The sequence below is a fragment of the Pteropus vampyrus genome, unplaced genomic scaffold, assembly GCF_000151845.1.
Source record: "Pteropus vampyrus isolate Shadow unplaced genomic scaffold, Pvam_2.0 Scaffold123, whole genome shotgun sequence".
In the NCBI taxonomy this organism is placed as follows: domain Eukaryota; kingdom Metazoa; phylum Chordata; class Mammalia; order Chiroptera; family Pteropodidae; genus Pteropus; species Pteropus vampyrus.
This window is the reverse complement of record NW_011888904.1, coordinates 116390-133688: the sequence shown is the minus strand read 5'-3', so window position 1 is coordinate 133688 and position 17299 is coordinate 116390. Positions and strand designations below refer to the sequence as shown.

Here is a 17299-nt window from a genome sequence, read left to right as displayed (position 1 = left end):
GCTGCCTCTAGGAGATACAACTCAGCTCCAAAGACAAATACAGACTCAAAGTGAAAGGGTGGAAAATGATATTTCAAGCAAATGGCATTTAGAGAAAAGTGGGAGTAGCAGTACTAATATCGAATTAAATAGACTTCAAAATGAAAAAGGTAAAGAAAGATACCAAGGGACACTTCAAAATGATAAAGGGAATCATGTACCAAGAAGACATAACATTCAGGGAACCTTGAAATATGTAAAGCAATTAATAACAGAATTAAAGGGAGAAACAGACCAAAACACTATTGTAGTAGGGGACCTAAATACCCCACTGTCGGATATAGACTGATCATCTAACCAGAAAATCAATAAGGAAATAACATCCTTAAATGACATATTACACCAACCGGACATAATTGACATTTACAGAGCCTTCCATCCCAAAACAGTTGCTTATACATTCTTCTTTAGTGCACATGGAACATTCTCAAGGATTGACCACATACTGGGACACAGAGACAGCCTCAACAAATATAAGAGGGTTGAAATCATACCAACCATATTCTCTGATCATAATGCTTTGAAACTAGAGATCAACTTCAAAAAGAAATCAGGAAGAACCACAAATACATGGAGATTAAACAACATGTTACTGAAGAGTAACTGGGTCAGAGAAGAAATAAAAAGAGAGATCAAGAGATACATAGAAATGAATGATAATGATAGTACAACATATCAAAACTTTTGGGACACGGCAAAAGCAGGCATAAGAGGAAAGTTCCTATCATTACAGGCCTATCTCCAAAAACAAGAATGAGCCCAAATAAACAACCTAACACTTCATCTTAAAAATCTAGAAAAGGAAGAACAAATGAAGCCTAAATTCAGCAGAAGGAAAGAAAAATCAAAATTAGAGCAGAAGTAAATGAAATTGAAAACAAACAGAAAAAATAGAAAAAATAAATGCAACAAAGAGCTGGTTCTTTGAGAAGTTTAATAAAATTGACAAATCCCTGGCTAGACTCAGTAAAGAAAAAAGAGAAAAGACACAAATAAACAAAATCAGGGATGAAAGAGGGGAAATTACGACAGACACTGCAGAAATACAAAGGATCATACAAAAATACTATGAAAAAGTATATAATACCAAATTTAATAATAGAAGAAATGAACCAGTACTTAGAAAAATACAACCTTCCTAGACTGAATCAAGAAGAATTGGAAAATCTAAATAGATCGATCAGCAGTATGAGAATTGAAACAATTATCAAAAACCTACCAAAAAGTAAAAGTCCAGGACCAGAAGGCTTCACCAGTGAATTCTACCAATCATTCAGAGAAGGTTAAATACCTATTCTCCTCAAACTCTTTCAAAAAATTGAAGAGGAGGCAATACTTCCCAACTAATTTTATGAGGCCAGTATCACCCTGATAACAAAACCTGGTAAAGATAACACAATAAAAAAAAGTACGAACCAATATCTCTCATGACCACAGATGCAAAAATCCTAAATAAGATACTAGCAAACCAAATACAGCAACCTATTAAAAAGATTATACGCCACGATCAAGTGGGTTTCATCCCAGCGGCGCAGGGATGGTTCAACATATGCAAATCAATTAATGTAATACACCACGTAAACAAATTAAAAAATTAGAATCATATGATCGTATCAATAGATGCAGAAAAGGCCTTCAACAAGATAGAACATCCATTTATGATCAAAACACTTAACAAAATTGGTATAGAAGGAAAGTACCCTAACAAAATAAAAGCCATACATGACAAACCCTCAGCCAACATTATACTGAATGGTGAAAAACTAAAAACCTTCCCTCTAAGATCAGGAACAAGGCAAGGCTGTCCACTATCGCCACTGTTATTCAATATAACATTGGAGGTCCTAGCAAGAGCAATCGGACAAGAGAAAGATATAAAAGGCATCTAAACAGGAATGAAGAAGTTGAACTGTCCTTATTTGCAGATGACATGATTCTCTATAAAGAAAACCCCAAGGACTCCACAAGAACACTACTAGAAACAATAAGCAAATACAGTAAAGTTTCTGGATACAAAATCAATGTTCAAAAACCCATAGCATTCCTATACTCTAATAATGAAGTGTCAGAAAAATAAGTGAAAAAAATTCCTTTTGCAATTGCAACAAAAAGAATAAAATATCTAGGGATAAATCTAACAAAACATGGATAAATATCTAGGGATAAAATATCTAGGGATAAATCTAACAAAACAAGGACCTATATAATGAAAACTATAAGACCCTATTAAAAGAAATTGAAGATACAAAGAAATGAAAAGATATTCCGTGTTCTTGGATTGGAAGAATCAACATACTTAAAATGACCTTATTACCTAAAGCATTCAATTCCCATCAAAATCCCATCGGCATTTTTTAAAGAAATAGAACAAAAAATCATCAGATTTGTATGGAAGTACAAAAGATCTCAAAATCACCAAAGCCATCCTGAGAAAAAAGAATGAGGCTGGAAGCATCACTCTGCCTGATTTCAAATTATACTACCAAGTAACAGTAATCAAAACGGTATGGTATTGGTAGAAAAACAGACACACAGACCAGTGGAACAGAATCGAGAGTCCAGAAATAAACCCATATTTATATGGGCAAATAATTTTCGACAAAAAAGCCAAAAACATACAGTGGAGAAAGGAAAGCCTCTTCAATAAATGGTGCTGGGAAAACTAGAAAGCCACCTGCAAAAGAATGAAACTAGACTTTGTCTATCACCACACACCAAAATTAACTCAAAATAGGTTAAGGACCTGAATATAAGACCTGAAACAATAAAGTATATAGAAGAAAACATAAGAACTAAACTCATAGACCTTGAACTTAAAGAGGATTTTATAAATTTGACCTCGAAGGCAAGGGAAGTAAAAGCAAAAATAAATGAGTGGGACTATATCAAACTAAAAAGCTTCTGCACAGCAAAGAAAACCATTAACAAGGCAAAAACACAACCATTCGAATGGGAAAATATATTTGCAAGCAATACCTCCGATAAGGGCCTAATATCCAAAATATACAAAGAATTCATACAACTCAATAACAACAAAATACAAATGATCCAATCAAAAAATGGACAGAGGACCTGAACAGACACTTCTCCCTAGGGGACATACAAATGGCCAACAAATATTTGAAAAGATGTTCAACATCGCTAGCTATTAGGGAAATGTAAATCAAAACCACAATGAGATACCATCTCACACCTGTTAGAAAAGCTATAATCAACAGGACAAGTAATAACAAATGTTAGAGAGTATGTGGAGAAAAAGAAACCCTCATACACTGCTGGTGGGACTGCAAATTAGTATAGCCACTGTGGAAAACAGTATGGAGGTTCCTTAGAAAACTAAGAATTAATCTACCATATGATCCGGCAATCTCTCTACTGGGTATTTACTTCAAAGACTTGAAAACTTACATCCAAAAAAATATTTGCACACCAATATTCATAGCAGCATTATTCACAGTGGCCAGGACATGGAAGCAACCGAAGTATCCTACGATAGATGATTGGCTAAAGAAGCTGTGGTATATATATATACAATGGAATATTACTCATCCATAAGAAGAGATGAAACACTGCCATTTGTGACAACATGGATATACCTTGAGATAATCATGCTAAGCAAAATAAGCCAGACAGAAAAAGTTGAAAATCACATGATATCACTTATATGTGGGATATAAACCTAAAAGCAACAAATGAACAGAACAAACAAACAGACTCATGGACATGGACTATAGACTAGTGGTTACCAGAGGGTAGGGGTGGGGCGGTAGACAGGGTAAAGAGGGTCAAATATGTGGTGACAGAAAGAAATCTAACTATGGGAGGTGAACACACAGTGTAAATGTATATATGCTTTATCGTTAAAATGAAACTTATTGGATTTCGTTAGCCAATGTCACCCCCCAAAATTAATTAATTAAAAAAAAAACAATTCTGAAGAAATATGCACCAATGGGTGCCAAATGTACATGGTAGAGTGATTTCTCTATTGTGGTAGTGAAAATTGGAAACCTAAATGCCCATCGATATATTATTTCTTATTAAAAAAATTTTTTTAAAAGAATAAAAAGTATAACAAACTAAATTTATGTTTCCTATTTCTGAAACAAACAAACAGAAAAACTAAGTTGATTAATTAAAAAGTGCCAGTTAGACATTAAAGATTAGAAAAAATACTGATTCACTAATAAAGTTGTATAACTGCTTAAATTTCTTATCATAAATGCAAAGTCAGAGAATCAACACCCGATATTATTTATAATGTGACCTTATTACTGTGTGGTAGTCACATGTTCTTTGTTATTGTGCAATTGGTCACAACACCATGATGGGAACACGCACCAAGCAGATGATTGTGAGCCCCACCTGACACTTAACTGAGAACAGTGCACATGTGTACTCTCTGGTACAATTATACATAAGCAGATGTGCATGGGCTTGTATTAAAGAAAAGTTCAGCACAGAACTACACTTTTTCTAATCAAAGACACATTTAAAGAAGATAAAATAAAGGCACGGAAATGGCAGGAAAAGATTTATTCTGAGGTCTATTCAAAAGGCAGTCAGTTCAACAGCACATGTAGCAATGTGGTAGTGGCCTCTAAAGTGTCAAAAATAAAAATATAACAAGTTTGCATGTGTCTGTTGTCTTACCACCTATTAAAAGTTAGTTAGAATATATGTATTAAACTTAAATCAAATACTTGTGGAACCTAAAAAACCTCCATTTGGGAACAGTTTGATTCTGGTTTGATCAGACTATATTACTCAAGAGTTTTGTACAATGTACGTTTGAACATGTCTGTTTTAACTCTGATACCCTCTTTTTCTTTTAAATAATGAAGCACATTTTCTTCTACAGCTGGGATAAATATGTCATTCTGTCCTTTTCTGGCTTTTTGTGATTATGATGGTGTTTTATGTTTAATTCTAATCCATCTGAAGTTTATTGCAGCGTATGGTGTGATATATGGATCAAAAGCAAAGTTTCATTCAATTGAATGCTGTTGCTGTCCCAGTATTTATTAAGAGGTGGTTCCTTCTTCGTGCTATTGATTTTGATCTGACATATATGTATTAAATTCTTATACTTGGAATTAATTTTCTGGTATCTCTGATAGCATTGATTTTATAAAACTTTTAAAAAACATGATATATAATTCATAGTTGTTATTTCATTATAAGTTCAAATTTGGTAGGAAGAATCTAATATTTTTACCTTCAAAAGACCCTTGTAATGTTCAATTGTTCTTCACTAGCAATTTGTGTAGTTCATAGAGTCTTTGGGGAGATTTAAAACCCTAATTAACTATGTTTCTAAGCCCAGGTTTCCTACTAGCCTTACCTCAGACATAATGAAATACAAATCTTTGAGGGTAGAGCCCAAGAGTATGCATACTAAAGAAGTTCTTCTGTTTGTTACAATTTGAATGCTTCCACTTTAAATATTGAGGTCATTTTTATTGTAGTATTTCTGCCTCCCTTCATACTCCCATAACACTTAAAATTTTTCCTTGACTCAGTCTGTCATGTCTAGAATTCTGTTTGTTCTCAATTCTTTGAGACTTGTTACTACTCTAAGGGCTATTATTCCTGGGTTTTTTTTTTCTTTGTATTTATGGTACAGAGAAATATAATTGATTTTTAGGAAGTTATTTCTATCTCCTTAACTTTTCTGAACTCATATTACTGCTAATAGTTTTCTACTTAAGTTTTAGAAATACAAGAATTGTGTTTTCTGAAAATTTTGACATGTATTTCTTCCTCTGTTATATTTGTGCCTCTTAACTTTTACTTGACTACATTTCTGTGTCTATTTATACTTGCGCATTTTAGAGGTATTTGCAATAAGAATGCATGCTTTTTCATCTAGCATGTAAGTTTTTGGAAGTCACCACTGTATCAGCAAGTAAAAACGTGATCACATTGATAAATTGACAAATCTTAGATCCGTAAGAGAAGTGAGGTCACAATGCAAATTGCTGCCCCCATCATGGAGAGACCCACCTGGGTTGCTGATGCCAGAGGACTTGGCACACTTCAGGAGATCTCTACACAGGAGTTGCTTCTCTGTCTCTTCCTTCAGTCCCTCAGCCCTGGTCCCAAGTCTTCTAGGGCTTGCCGCTCAAAGTGTGGCCTGCAGAATTTGTCAGAGATGTAGAATCTCGGACCCCACTTCAGAGTTACTGAATCCAAATTTGCATTTTCACAACACCCTCAGGTGACTCATAAAGTTTGAGAAGCTCTGGTTTCAGGAGTTTGAAGAAACGTCCACCAGATGGCAGGTGTGCAGCAGGTACTGGTAGTCAGAGCCACAATCAACCACCAGTCTCCTTCGAACAGTGCTCTAAGTGGCATTAGAAGTTTGGAGCTGTTGCTCAGGCACTGTGGAGGGTGTGATGGGAAAGTGAGACCAGAGGAGACCTCTAATCAATGAGAAGCAGGTTGTGGCATGTGAGCCATGAATTGTCCCTCTTTGGGCATTGCCTATTGAGAGGGAAGGGGTGATACACTCTCATCTTACACATAAGGAAATTGAGGCCCAGAAAGGCAAAGAAACTTAGCCAAGTGCTAAGCAGTAGCACATGGTGATGGAGGTATAATTGGAAGGCAGGCCTCTGGGTTCCTGGCTTAGGCTGAGAGCACCTCTAGAGGTACAGAGGGGGGTGACTCAGTCTATGCTGATCTGAGCAGCCTGCCTACCCTACTCTGGATCCTCCCCCACCCAGTTCCTCTTTGAACAGCTATCTTATTTTCTTTGGAAGTGCTGGAAGCAGCTCTTGTAATAATTAAATTTGGGCTTTCCATAATACTCAGGGTCCTAGACTTAACTCCCAAAGGAACAAAGCATGAGGTGTAATTGGAAACAAACAGGACCTGCTGTGATCCCCAGAGGATTCCCTGGGAATCTTGATGGTCCCCGTGTCTACAGCCAGTATCAGCTGTGAGCCATTTGACTCTTTCAACTTTCATCCCAACCTATTTTGTTTTGCTCTTTTCATTGTAAGGATTAAGATTCACTTGTGTAAAGTCAAGTACATTTTTTTCCTTTTATTTTTTTTTTCCTAAATAACAATTCATTTGGATTAATTATGGAAATCACAGAATTCAAGAACAGAAGTCTTAATAGAATTGAGGCTAATTGAGCCTGAACTATGTGTGCTCGACTATAAGGAAATTTAAAAAATATTTTTGGGGAAGCAAAAATTATTATTATAATTTTCATTTCTACTCTGTTATTAATCATTAATAAGACTTGCTCTAACTACAGTATTAACACAGCAAGTAATATTTTGTCTCAATCACTAAGAGGCTTTCCACCCTCTTGGGAATTTTCCAGAGTCAGGGCCTCCATAACTTTTAGCCAGTATAGAGTATTCTACTCAAAAGTAGAATATTCTTTTCAAGCACACATGGAACTTTCTCCAGGATGGATCACATATTAGATCACAAGACAAGTCTTAACAAATTTAAGTATGAAAGAAATCATACCAGATATCTTTTCTGACCACAATGGAATGAAACTAGAAAAACGGCAGAAGGAAAAATGGAAAATTCACAAATATGTAGAACTTGAACAACACATTTGTGAACAACCATTGGGTCCAAGAAGAAATAAAAAAGGAAATTAGAAAATAAAATACCTCGAGACAAAGAAAAACAAAACAAAATATGCCAAAACTTACGGGAGGCAGCAAAAGCAGTATGAAGAGACATGTAGGAGGATGTTGGCTGTGTTGAGCACCAACTGATCCCCAGTAATACTAGAAACTGAGTATTTTGGTTAACTCCAGAGAAGTATAAGGAATTGTATACTCTTTCAAGTCCATGTTTCTAAAACTTTATGGTATTAGTGATAAATTTAGATGAAGCAGCACAAGAGGAGAAATTTCTACGTGTAAATGTCCAAAGGAAAAGCTAGATGAACCTATGACTTCAATATGAACTATGTAGAAGAAACGGTGTATCTGGAATTGTGTAACAAACAAGACTGGTAGTAAATACAGAATGAAGGATGGGGGGTAACTGTTGGCCTTTCTATAACAATAGTTACATAAGTGGAAGAAAGAAGTTGGAGGTGGCCGGGTGAAGATAAAGGGATGAAGACAATGGCCTCACATCAGAGATTTCTTATTCTGCCAGCTATAACTGCTGTGCTGATGATAATGGTCTTATTGTAATCTTTGACTAATCAAAGCTAGATTAAAACTTCCTCAGCTTTGATTAAGCAGAGCTAGATTAAAACTTACTTAGCCACAGGTTACACAAATGTACTGGGATAGAAATACAAAAAAAAAAAAACACCCAGGGGGAAGCAATTTAAAGTCTTTTTCTAACAGTGGTTAATATGCAGTGCAGTGCCAATGGGTTCTTTTTGTAGAGAGGAAATATTTGAAAGCATTTTTGGACACTAGTTTATATCAGGCATGGTTGTTAGAGATTTTGCTTTATTCATGTGTTCTTTTCACAGCAGTCAAAAATGGAAAATGACTGATTGGAATAAAGGTTTGTGTTCAGGAAATAACGGGGTTATATCAGTAAGTTGTAGGAGAAAGTTTAGATTGGGTAGCCGCAAATCAATGCATTGTTATTAATCTTTTTCCATCCCAATTATAAAATCACATACAGACATGCATACGTGCACATACATATATACACCATTCTTAAAAGAGATTCCATTTTCAATATGAAGATTTTTTCTGATGTTGTAGATAATACAATTACATATGGATTCCAAACTTCTATGTTTTTTCAATTCAAATAGGTTCTAAATATATACACTTTATACAGCAATAGAATACAACTTTGGAGGAAACTATCAACCAGTAGGGGAAGAGAGCTGATTTAACATGAAAATGAGGAAATAGAGGAGGGAGGAAAAAAAATGAGAAAACAACTCGATATATACGAATAATAGTTAAAGGACCGTAGTTGGGTAATAACTAACTTTTACAAATACAAATTGAAGTGGATTAAAAATAATTGCTGTAATACAGTAAGTTTCGCTCCTATTTGAATATGTTTCTTGAGCATAAGAGAAAGTCATGGACTTAGAGCTCTGGGAGCTATACCAGTCCCACCTGGGCCGATCCCACCTGTGCGCAGATGGTAGGGAGTAACTATTACTACTGGCCTCTTATTTGTTGTGGAATTGAGAATGCTTTTTGCATTTGCTTCCTTATGATCTTTTTGGGGTTTCATCACAATGCGGGCATATTCATGGAGTGTGCGCTGGGTGTAACTGCCATCCCTGTGTCATGTCGGTTGCATGGACGAAAGTTTGGGAGCTTCTGGCACTCAGTCACGCAGCCTTCCACTGCTGCTGCAGTGAGGTGGCATGCTTGCCTCTGAGCTTCCCTGCAGTGACATAAAGTGGAGAATATGATGAATGGCAAGAGTATTAGAGTCCATTAGATCAAAACAAAGCAGCTACTCAAGATAAGTCCTGCTGTTTCTAGTGCTAATATGTGAGTGAAATTCCTGCCATGGTGCTAATATCACTACTATATGTTGGGGCAGGTGACATTTTTCAGTTGATCCCTAGATCAGCTAAAGCAAAGGTCTCTGGATAACAGCAAAGCAGAACGGAGTAAGCAGCTGTTCTACACAGGGAACGACAATATACTCTAAAGTCCCAGTACCACCAAAATTTTTGTTTGTTTGCTTCTTCTGACCACATCTATAAATCTTTATAGATATTCATCAAATTCTGCTATCAGAGGATTTAAGATCTGGGTGGCAAAATATAGCTATGATGTGATACAGTATGGCTTTTGTAAAGTCAACAAACTAATCAGCAGTACCAGAAATGAAAAGGCTCTTTCCACCGACAGCCCAAGGACCTCCCTGAGTTACTATTTTCCCACAAGTACAATGAGTTTAGAGGTCTTGCATCTGGCAGTCTGGGAATCTGTGACAGTCATTTAGTTAGGTGTTTCTGATGTACCAGGTTCTTCACAGCAGCCTTCACATCCTTGTTCCTCAGGCTGTAGATGATGGGGTTGAGCATGGGGGTCACCACCCCATAGAAGAGGGAGATGAGCTTGTCTGAAAGGTCCTGTTTGTCTGCCCCCAGTGGGTCCTTGGATTTGGGCTTCCCATACATAAAGAGGATGGTCCCATAGAAGACGACCACAACTGCGAGGTGGGCAGAGCAGGTGGAGAAGGCCTTTTTCCTCCCCTCAGCTGAGGGGATCCTCAGGATGGTAGCAATGATGAACACATAGGAGACAAAAATAAACAGCACAGGGATTGCAAGGAAAAGTATGTTGGCTACAACCATGCTGATCACATTAATGGAGATGTCAGCACAGGCCAACTTCAGGACAGCCAAAATCTCACAGGTGAAGTGGTTGATGACACTGTCCCCACAGAAGGGCAGCCTCATGGCCTGGGATATCTGAACTACAGAGTTGGTGATACCAGCTGCCCAGGAGCCAGCAGCCATAGGCACATAGGCAGACTTGCTCATGACTATCGGGTACCTTAGGGGGTTGCAGATGGCCACGTAGCGATCAAACGCCATCATACTCAGGAGCACACACTCTGTGGCTCCCATTGCAAAAGAGAGGAACATCTGCCCAAAACAGGCTGAGAAGGAGATGGTTTTTCTGGGGGTCAGGAAGCTGTCAAGAATGAGGGGGACTGAAGAGGTTGTGTAGCAGATGTCCAGGAAGGAGAGGTTCCCCAGGAAGAAGTACATGGGCGTGTGCAGGCGGGAGTCAAGGATGGTCACCAGAATGAGGACCCCGTTGCCCAGCAGGATCACCAGGTACATCAGCAGGATGAGCACAAAGAACATTTTCTCCAGCCTTGGGTGGGCTGAGAGGCCCAGGAGAATGAACCCTACCACGGTGGATGTCTGATTGGACCTGTCCATGTTGCATCTACTCTGTCACCTGCAGGAACTGAGAAAGTCAACCTCAGCACTCTCTGACTCCAAAGGTGCCTGGGCAACCAGGCAAAAATCTCCACCCTACTGAGCAACTGAAGAATAGCTCTGACAATTCGGTCATTTCTACAGAATTCTAGGAAAAATATAGTAGAGATCAATATTTAACTTCTGCTTCCAGTAAGAACAAACAAATTAATTTGGACTAACTCTCCTGCAATTAGCAAAACTGAATGAACTGTATGAATCGTCTGTCTAAAACATTGGCAAGGTAATAAGACAACAAGGAATCATAAGGTTATAATTCTGGGATAAAATAGGAATTCAGAGAAGTAAGACAAGCATTTGAGGCTGTATTTCAGCTGGGGCAATTGTAGCTTCTAAAGGAGGCCACTGAGAGGCCAAGAAGCACCACTGACAGCCTCCTGGATGTGGGGAACAGGCTTTGAATTGCAAGGCCTACCAAGAACTTGTTCCTAACGAAGCTGCTTCCCATTGGGAAGAGACCCTAAAGGGCAGCACCAAAGGAATAAGAGTGAATCAGAAGGAAACACACATTTACAGGTGCTGTAGTTCAGCTTCAAATCTTCTCAAGCCCTGAAATTGAATTGAGATGCTCCCAGCTTTTTAGTGTTCCTAAATATCTAACAGAAGCAAACATAAATTCACTCTGAAGGAAGGTAACATCACCATGTTCTCTAAATCATTTCCACAAATAATTTTGCCAATACAACATCTGGCACATTTTTAAAAAACAAAAGAAAGAAAAAAGAATAAGGCACTCAGGAGACAAGACAACACAAATGAAAACCAACAGGAAAAAACAGAAACTCAAGTGTCCCTTTCCTTGGAGCCAGTGGGAGCCAAGAGCTCCTCTGCTCTGGTGTTACTGCTGAGAGAATTAGCCCAGACCACAGGACCAAGGTCTGAACATCCTGTTGACCCTTTTATACATTTGAGGTCACAAGTGAGTCTCATGTGCACTGTGGCCAGGTTAAAGGAGAGTTCTGACTTAGCATCCCTTCTTGTCACTCTCTATCTGCCTGCACCAGAGGCACTGGCTTCTCCAGGAGACTCTTCATAGAGCCCTGGGTCCTGCTCTGCCAGCTCTTCTTTCTGAGATGCTTAAATCTCCCCCTCAGACTTCTAAGGGTTCCCTAAACTGCGATTTATTCTGGACCAGTAAAAAACTTGTCAGCAACAATGAGGGTGTCAGGCATTCGGTTTTATTTGCTCTGTATCTAAAATATTCATGAACTTCCCAGATAATCATCTCTCTAAGTGCTCTCAGTAATCTAGCCCCTTCCTCAATGTGCAGGGGTAATTCCTGCCTGAAGTGCTCTGAGACACTTTTCTGTTGGTGCTTAGCATATGTCGGTGCCATAACAGAAAATTATTGAGTGTCTATTCTGGGCCAGATGTAATTCTAGGTGCTGGGATTACAACAATGAAAAGCATAGCCCCTGACATCAAAGAGCTCAAAATCTAGCAGGGGTCGGGAGCGGTGAGTACTATAATTACACGAGTAATTACGTCATCATCATCTTCAACCCTAATAATCACTCTAATGCTTTTGACAATAAGCCTGAGGGTCTATTTAGCAATGATCCTTTTCCAATGTAGAACACTCCTTACTGCATTCCTCATAGTCCTTCAACCTGGCATGACTCCCTGAGTGATGTGGGGTGCTATGAGGAACCTTCTGGAGAGGCTCATTCCCTTTTGATCTTGAGCTAAAATCTACTCCTTTGCAACTTTAATCCCTCTTCCACAGGCAGCCCTCCAAATATCCAGAAATAGCTCAGCTTTGGCATGAAGATAAACAAGAGTCAGTGTCCCTTTTTCTCCGAGGGCCTTAAAAAAGTCAATCCATCTCTTAGAGGCAAATGTACCATCCAAAAATTGACTATAAGAGCTGGTTAGTACTGAGGTGGTTAGCCCTGAGCCTGAGGATGGGTCAGGTGCCCAGGACACACTGCTCCCAGAACACATTGCCCCCGTGTCGAGTGTTCTGGGCAGTCAGTCAGGCCCAGGTTGGGTTTTCACTCTATGTCAGCCAGTCCTCCACCCTCTCCCAAGGACCTGGATCATGTAAGGAAACTATTTTCTCCATGTCATCATCACTAGACCTAGTAACATGGCTGTTATTATTGCCGGACTTTGGATTCTCAACTAAGAAAGGAGAAAGAGCCCCCAGTTTTGATCAAGAAGGGACAACGGCATGAGAAGAAGGCAAAGAGCTGTGTGCTGGGCAAGCCCTTTCCTCTCTGCACAAAGTGGAGTGAGGCCAGATAAGCTTAGAGACTCTTGTAGTTTGATGAGTCTATTTGACTCTGAAAATAACATCATGCCCAATGAAAGGGTTTTCTATATCTCCTTCTTAAGCCCCCATTCCATGACAATCAAGTCTGATGGCAGAAATGCAGCTGTGCTAATGAATATTTCGGTATGATCAAAACCTGTACTTACCTTTATCAGAAAAATGGTGAGAAACAATGATCTGTTTCCTAAGGGCTGGGAAGAGGCCACATGTCAGAAGCAGTGACACTGGGTCTAAAGTGCCAGGGTGAGGGTTCAGAATGTGCGACAAGTGAAGGGTCCAGCCAGGCTTTTCCCCTCCACCTGCCTTGTGTGCTCAGGGCACAGTCTCCAAAGGACTGGCCATTGCCTTTAGAAGATAATTTAAATTTTACTTTGTTCTTCGGGACCATTTTAGTCCCTGAAGTAATTTAAAGTTTAGAAAGTGAGTTGTAGTCGGTTTAGAAAATTTATATTCTTCTGGGATAACATCCCCAAGATCCAATTATGCTGAAGGCACTGGGAGAAGTTTGTTGCCTGCTTCCTCTTTCCCTCCCTCTTTCATTTCCTCCCCACTCCTTTCCCTTTTTCCTTCTTTTTCTCCCTTCCTTCTCTCCGAACACCATGATCCCATTAACAGAGTCCAACAGCCTGCTGGTCAGTGATTGTGTGATTCATTCAGATCCCCAAGTCTTTTCCCTTGTGCTGTGGCCAAGCCCCATCACCTTAAGTCTGTGCTCATACAGTAGCTTTCACTCTCCCTCTAAATTTTCAACTTGTTGAATTAGGCCCCTGGAATCAATCTTCTGTGTTCTTCTTCAATCTTTACTTGGCATCCGGCTAAATCATTGTCCTTTCAACTTCCTATCGTCTGTGTATGTGCTCTGAGACTTCATGGGAGTCACTGACAGGATGTGGCCAAGAACAGGGATGGGTCCAGAGAATGGGTACATTCCTTTATTCAGCAAATGATTGTTGTGTACTGCATAGAAGGAAATGTGTAGAGTAACCACGGTCTCTGCCTTCTGGAATACACCCTCTAGTGGCAAGAGGGAAGCACACAAAAAGAAAATTCCTGAACAAGGCAGGAACTGGACGTCAGGGAGAATGCCCAGCTGCTGTGAAAGCCCAGAGGGTGACAGAGGCCAGACTTCCTGGAGGAGGTGACCTGAAGTCCGTGATGAGTTAAAGCTGGATCCCAATTGTGCACATCTCTTCCCAGCTCTCATTCAGTGACTTCGTTGATCGCTTGAAATTGGGACATTGCAAAAGTGTTTACACCACAGAAATCAGCAAATACTCCAGAGCCAGGCTTTTTTTGCCCTGGAGATCCAGATGTTAAACGTTTACCAGCACACCGCTGGAATGGACAAGTGGCAGTAAGCCTGACAAAGAGAGTGGGAAGCACCCTTGGCAGAAGGGGCTGCATAAACAAAGATGCGGAAATGAGAAAGGGCCCAGGGGTAGGGAGTGACCAGCAGTGCGGCATTGCTGAAGCATAAAGGGGCAGGTGCTGACAAAGGGGAGGAAGGTAGGGTCTGACCTGCGGCTGGTCTCTCTGGGCATTCTGAAGACTTAGAACTTTCTCCTCGAGGGGATGAGGAGGCACTTAGGGGTTTTAAGTAAAGGTCTGACATGATCAAATTTGCATCTTAGGTTGATCCTTTTCAGCACAATGTGGAGAGAAGATTGTGGGCAGGAGGACAAGGACTAAAGAGATAGGGAAACGCTTCCCACAAGTGACAATAAGGACAGTAACTGGTGAAGTGATTGAGGGGTGGTGAAGACAGGGAGATTCAAGAAGTATTTGGTAGATACAAAATACAATATTAGCATCTGGTTGAATATGGCAACCAGGAAAGAGAGTAGAATCAATGTTTGCAGCTCAGACGGTGGGTAGGTGATGACGACACCATCAAAGTAGAGAATATTGACCAATTTGTTGGTTCTAGGGGCGAAGATGAATTCAGTGTGGGACAGAGTGTGTGAGGAGCATCCAGGTAGAGATGAGGAGATGTCTGAGCAGGAGATGCGTCAGCTAATCCATTGCTGAGGGAGAGTGGGCAGAACCCTGGAGATGCTCTGCTTTCTCCTGAAAGGGTAGCCTGCTCCAGAGCAGAGGAATTATAGACAGCTATTCTGGTCATAAAAAACAACCTTCCTCCTCTTAGATTTCTTAAAAGAAATAATTGGGACCCCAGTTTTAGGAAAAGTCTAGATAGATTAGTGCTTCTGCACAGAATCATCTGAAAGACTTGTTAAAACATAAGTTGAAAATACACCCACCCACTCAGAGATCTGATTCAGTAGGTCCAGAGAGGGATCCAGGAGTTTGTATTACTAAACATATTCCCAGGCGATGCCAATTCTACCTGTTGGTCACACTTGAGTAGCATTGGGCTAGATTTCTTATTAACTCAGTGCATGGGGTCTCAGGGCATGGGGTCTCAGAGATTTCAGGTTTTGCTGAAAATTTTTCTCCTCATTTCTCCTCACTGTTTAGAAAAACCTCAGACAGAACAGCCAGAGGATATCTGGGTTTTAAATGACCAAGACGGAGCTTTATGTGTAAGAAATCTCCTTACTCCATGCGTGTGTTTGTGTGTGTACGTGTGATTTGCCAGAGAGGAGTGGAACTAACCAAGGGGGTAGTCTGAACCCCAGCAACACCAGCATTTCCTGGCATGGCCTGGCACCTGTTTTCTGTGGTTTCCTGAGGACAAAAGTGGACGTGACACCCCTTCGAATCCACAAGGTCTGTGACCAGATCCCTCGTCAAAGGTTTTGATGCTGCTCAAAACACTTTGAGATTCTGTCAGGAATCAGGAATCACATTCTCTCTGAAGGTGGAAAGAACCACCACCATTTTGAGATAAAATTAGGACTGGAATCAGGTGCTGTGAGGTCAGAGAGAGAGAACTTCCTGGAAGAGGGAAACGGGAAGAGGCAGGAGAGGGAAGCCATCTCCATAGAAGGCGAGGAGGTCAAAGCTTTACTTCTTCATGGAGGGGAGACTACTCATGCAACAAGCACTAAGTGGAGGAGTGATTGCGCCATTTCTGATATGCGAATGCTGGATTATCTAAACAACATTTGCCTGATTCACTGCTTCATTACAGAAAGCCTCACTCACCGGATCTACCCACGGCCTTCTTCTGAAGAGATTCCTTACACTGTTTCCATGCTCTGCACCATGAGGCATCCTGGCCACAGGACTCACCTTACTGGACCGAGTGGCTGCCTGTCCCAGGGGCAGTCAACATGTAGGCTGTCTTGAGGCCTATACTGGATGATGACTAGCTAAAACCCTTAGATTTGTCTCTGAGAAGCTTGAACTCAAAACACCAGGTCAGTTGGCGAAAGGAAGGAAGGAAGGAAAGGAGGAAACAGAGTAACACAAAGGGAGAAGGCAGCGAGAAGAAGCCTGATCTGTAGATGAAGTCACAGCGAAGGGAGGAGAATAGGGGGTGATTAGTTGCAGCTGGAGTAAGAGAAGTAAGGCCACAGTGGTTGAGTCTCCAACATGGCAGAGCCCTAGAGTTGGGGGACACAGAGCCCTGCTACGGAGGAGCCAGTAGGAGCCTCTCAGATCCTGATTGACTTTCCACTGCCTGTTCGACCACTGTACCACCATGAACCCCACATCTCTTAACCTTGAGGAATTCCTAGTGTGAAAGAGGGGGAGTCTCCTGGCATTTAGAGGGCAGAGGTCAAAGATGCTAAATATCACAAATACAAGGTGCTATAGCCCAAGGAAGGAGGGTCCCTCCACCTGCTCACATCCCATGATCCCTCATACCTTCCCCCATGATTTTTTTTTTTTGAGCATTAAATAAGACAAGATTTAGAAAAGTTATAAATCGATGGCAACTCTTATTAATATTAACATCTCACCATTATCTCAAATTCAGCTGCTCATAAACTCCTCAACCACAGAAATTATTTCTTAGTTATATCTCTATTTCTAGTAACAAGCTTGGAGCTGGGCACAAAAGATGTATAGAAACTGTACAGTGAAATGTCAGAAACAACCTTGCAACCACCCTACCCCCACCAGCCCAGACAGACTCT

At 40.2% G+C, this 17299-nt stretch overlaps 1 protein-coding gene across 1 annotated transcript; it reads right to left on the bottom strand.

Annotated features, from left to right (window-relative positions):
• Positions 1-9958: 9958 nt before the first annotated feature.
• On the bottom strand, positions 9959-10918 carry LOC105296216 (olfactory receptor 13C7-like). Its single transcript, XM_011366186.1, has one exon. It carries the CDS (start codon positions 10916-10918, stop codon positions 9959-9961), a length of 960 nt encoding a protein of 319 aa, XP_011364488.1.
• Between the last annotated feature and the right edge of the window lie 6381 nt (positions 10919-17299).